At 31.8% G+C, this 4,391-nt stretch overlaps 1 protein-coding gene across 19 annotated transcripts in view; it reads right to left on the reverse strand.

Moving 5' to 3' along the window:
• Positions 1-4,391, reverse strand: part of SEC31A (SEC31 homolog A, COPII coat complex component) — a 72,700-nt gene that overhangs the window by 36,208 nt on the left and 32,101 nt on the right. For 12 of the 19 annotated variants that reach the window (XM_006778212.2, XM_006778211.2, XM_006778209.2 and 9 more), the window contains exons 12-14: positions 3,993-4,067; positions 2,253-2,291; positions 1,660-1,737 (exon numbers count right to left, since the gene is read on the reverse strand). In XM_006778212.2, the coding sequence (XP_006778275.1) occupies positions 1,660-1,737; positions 2,253-2,291; positions 3,993-4,067 (192 nt within the window). The remainder of the gene's footprint in view (positions 1-1,659; positions 1,738-2,252; positions 2,292-3,992; positions 4,068-4,391) is intronic. The other 7 variants (XM_015557654.1, XM_015557653.1, XM_015557646.1 and 4 more) reach the window with 2 other exon arrangements.

The following is a 4,391-nucleotide window of genomic DNA, read 5'->3' on the forward strand; positions in this document are numbered from 1 at the left end:
GTTGGTGGTGGAAAGCAAATACTTTAAATGCCTTCTATATATAAAAATTCAAAAGAAGACAAAAAATAAAATATATCAGAGAAGACAGAAAATTTTAAAGAAAAGCACAGATGAGATAAAAGACATATTTTCTGTGCTTGTCAGACCTACAAAACTGAATGTAAAAGCACCTAATATTCAAAGTCAGGGGCATTTTTGGACTGGGTAATTTTAGTGCAGAGCACAGCATATGTAAATAATGCTTACTTAGTTAATTTGGACTATTATAGGGGAATAACTATAACCTTAATTCTTTGCCCAACTAAAGAGAAACATTTTAACTCAAACAAAAGAATCAGAACTTAAGTTATTCACATTAAGGAATAAATCAGATACTGATATGATTATGTTCACTAACAAGCACCAAAACAGCATTTTTTAATTTTAACTCACAATTCTTCAAATTTGCCTTCTAAAAAAATTCATAAACCTTTATTTATGAACTTCTGAAATATATATGGCAAAAAATACACCATTTATTACATGTTGAATATCTTCAATGTGTAACCTACTATGTTTGATAAATAGCATCATCAAAATAAACGGCAAGATTTTATCACCTTACGATTTTTTCAAATACTCTGAAAGTATATACTGATGACTATTGTTTTATTAAATACATATTTTTCTCACCTATTAACTCATGAGTATATCTCCAAATGATATTCTATTTAATAATACATAGTTAATCTAGTTATACATAAATGGAAAAACATTTCTTTAATGTACCCTACAATTTTGTCTAGGTATTCCCAAAATTAGTTCAAAATTTTTATAAGATTTTAGCCATTATCCTTTATTCTCAAGTTAAATAAATGCTATTACTTCTAAGAAAACTGTTTTTTATAATCATCTTATAATAGTCTAAATTTATTGATGAATTATTATGTTTATAACTAGTAAAAATTAGTAAGAAACATTCCATAGTCAGGATAGCCCCATAATACAAAGAACAATGAAAAAGTCAAAGGTGAGAAAAAAGAACTTGTTAATTATCCAAGATGAAATATAATTTAAAAGAAAAGTAATTATAGCATTATTCATTAGTTAAAAAAAAACACCCAGAAAATTAAAAAGGAAAAAAATTAATGGTACAACTCTTGTGTTCAAGGACTCTTTTAAACTATTGTAAAAATGGTCACCTATAACTCAGAATACATTTACAGTAAATCATGACAACCAGTTTATTTAATGAAATACCCTTTACTTGAACTCAAAGTTCAAAAGACTAATTCAGAAGTTTATATCACTGATAATGGGTCCTAAATATTAATATGCCAAGAAAAAACATCAACTTTACATACAATGCTCTGCAGATTTCTGAATAAAATCTCTTTTCAGGTTGACATCATATCCATATGAACAAATTAAGTCAATCTCACATCAACTGTTAATTTTAAGCTATATAATTCAGCAGACAGGTCAGAGAACTAAAGATTTCAGAGACGATACTTCCATCAAAGTAGTAAACAGACTCCTACCTTAAACATCTCTAAGAAAACAATATACTCCATCTTTACTTTGGAACAAGTAGTTAAGAAAAATTTCCATATTTCAATGTGAGATAAACAAATAGCAATATTTTTCAATGTAACTAAAAATGAAAAAAATAATAAGTACCTCTCCCAAGAGCTGCTCTTCAGCAGCGGGGCTCTCCTCCCCATCACTCTGTGCTACTTGGTCAGAGTCTTTAAGAGCCTTTAGTACACAAAACAATTGCAGAGGAAGTTGAAGAATGTAGCATTAAAAGGTTATTAGTGAACAAGGAAGACAAACGACCCAATAAACAACATTCAGAGCTAGTTTAATCATAAGAAGCAATACTAAGTAAATTTATTTGAGAAACACCATTAGAGGAAAAGCAAAAAGCCATCACAGCTGAGACCTTCCCTTTCTTTCCTACTAAATGTCCCCTCAGTATAAAAGAACTTAACCTTAAGTATGTGAGCAGTCGTTTTGTTTTTCCTCTTTTGTGAAATTTATATACTGTCAAGAGCAAGGAATGCTCTACCAGCTAAATAGGGAAAGCTCTACCAGCTAAATTTATATTATGTTAACATGAGAATTTATTCACTTATTAAAATATCTACAGTCAGCATTCATTTTTACAACATAAAGCAATAAAACAGACAAATTTCTTAAATTACATTTCCTTTTTTGTCATATCCTAAACCAACATTTTAGAAGGTAGCTATTTTTAAAGGCCTTCTTACCACATTGGGTCCATCCACTTTGTTCAAAGCCAAAGCAATCTGAAATAAAAACAACAACTCACCTACTAAATGGAATTCTATTTTAAGGTACATAGCAAATGTTCACCTCTTACTCCATTCTCACTGGCAAAAATTCAGATCAAGAACAGTATGTGTAAGAAAAGAATAAAATCTCTGCAGAACTGATTCTCAATGGTTCTAGTTTCAATCACAAGGAGTTCCACTGCTCACATATCACCTCACTCAACGACAAAACTAACTTCAAAATAAGCACGTTTTCTTCTACTTTGTTTTAAATAAAATAACTATAACTATTTTTAAAAAATATTTCTTCAGGTACTCACTCTGGAAAGAACTGCTATAAGTAGTATTTTGACAATCAAATACTATTTTGTTAGTTTTTGCTATCTGGTATGCAGTAACGTTTTCATATCAATCTCTTAAAAACCTAAAGAAGTTACAACATCAAGAAGAGTAGACTAATAATAAAGTTAATATAAAAGAAATCTAAAGGTGTGACCAAAGACACCAGCCAGTGTGGCTGTGATGTGACCCCAAGACTGACAGCATGTGTTCAGCATGCCTAGTATGCAGTATCCAACCTGTACCATGTATGTGACAACCCTGCAATGCTATAGAAACTTTTAGTCATTTTCAAAGAATGACAAGGGTTAATATAAATTACACAAAGAATCTACAGTATGTCCTTCAAGGTTTTCAAAGTCAGAGTGTTTCTACTGTCCTGCTGTTCATGGCAACATTGTGGAACAATAATTAAGCCCCTCTTAGAGAAGAAAACTGGAAAACTGGAATACAACTTCCTTTTTAAAAGGGAATCTTTAAAAAAATTAAAGTATTAAGCAAATCTCTTGGACTTTTTGTTTATTCAGGTTGAATGCAATAAATCTCCCTTGTTCTAGAATATTTACTAGTTGCTTGTTAGCAGGAACAACTCAACACAGTTTGGGAATTGTGGGCTAAAGGCGTGAACAGCTAGGGTGGAAAATTGTGGGGTGATCTCTAACAGTTTCCCTCTCTCCCCCCACAAAAGCCACTGGTTACACACCCCTCCTAAAAATCTGTGTTATTTCCAGTGCTTGAGGTTCACAGTCTCTTTTTTAAAAAAATATATTTTTATTGATTTCAGAGAAGAAAGGAGAGGGAGAGAGAGATGGAAACATCAATGATGAGAGAGAATCATTGATCGGCTGCCTCCTGCATGTCCCCCAGTGAGGATTGAGCCCACAACCTGGGCATGTGCCCTTGACCGGAATCAAACCCAGTCCACAGGCTAATGCTCTATCCACTGAGCCAAACCAGCCAGGGCGGTTCACAGCCTCTTATCATTCAAAGCCCAATCCTTCCTGACACAGCTCTTTAAATTGAAGATGGTTCTGGTAGCTTCAAAATTCAGGTATAAAGTGGAATTCCACAATTAACAATAGTACTCAAAACTCAGGCAACCAAAAATAAATTCTTATAAATATTTATTGAATGATTGAGATTATCTGTGTAGAACTTTATTTTTAATATGTGTTTATTGATTTTTAGAAAGAGAGAAAGGGAGAGGGGTAGAGCAATAGAAACATCGATGAAAGAGCATCATCATCGATGGGCTGCCTCTTAGATGCACCCCCACTGGGCCACAGTGTCCAGGCTCAAACTTTATTTTTAAAAACCTATTCTACATAAACATTTTACTTGTATAAGAACAACCTTTTCACTTTTCCAAAAGTTTACCTTTTTTCCTAGGTCTTCTTTACTGTATCCTAGAAGTTGAAGGTATTTTCCACGAGAATCATCTTCAAAGTTTACCTTTAAAAAGACATATTATTGAAACAAAGACCTGCATATAAAGGCCTAATTTTTAATTAATTGATCAAATTTCAAGTAGAATTATTAAAAATATCTAACATCTACTATATCAACTAGAAGGTTCACTTTAAGAAAGAATCCAAAGAATAGTTTTTCTTTAAATTTTTTTTTAAATAATAATACTTCTAATTATCCTGGTTGAATAAAGCTTACTTTTAAAACTGTAATTTTTGTAAATACAAACTAACTCATGTCCAAAGGCTATATGAATGCAAAAGTCACACTATGAGGAACATTCAGCATCCTAAAACTCTTAAAACTCTT

This window comes from Myotis davidii, unplaced genomic scaffold (assembly GCF_000327345.1).
Source record: "Myotis davidii unplaced genomic scaffold, ASM32734v1 scaffold449, whole genome shotgun sequence".
NCBI lineage: Eukaryota > Metazoa > Chordata > Mammalia > Chiroptera > Vespertilionidae > Myotis > Myotis davidii.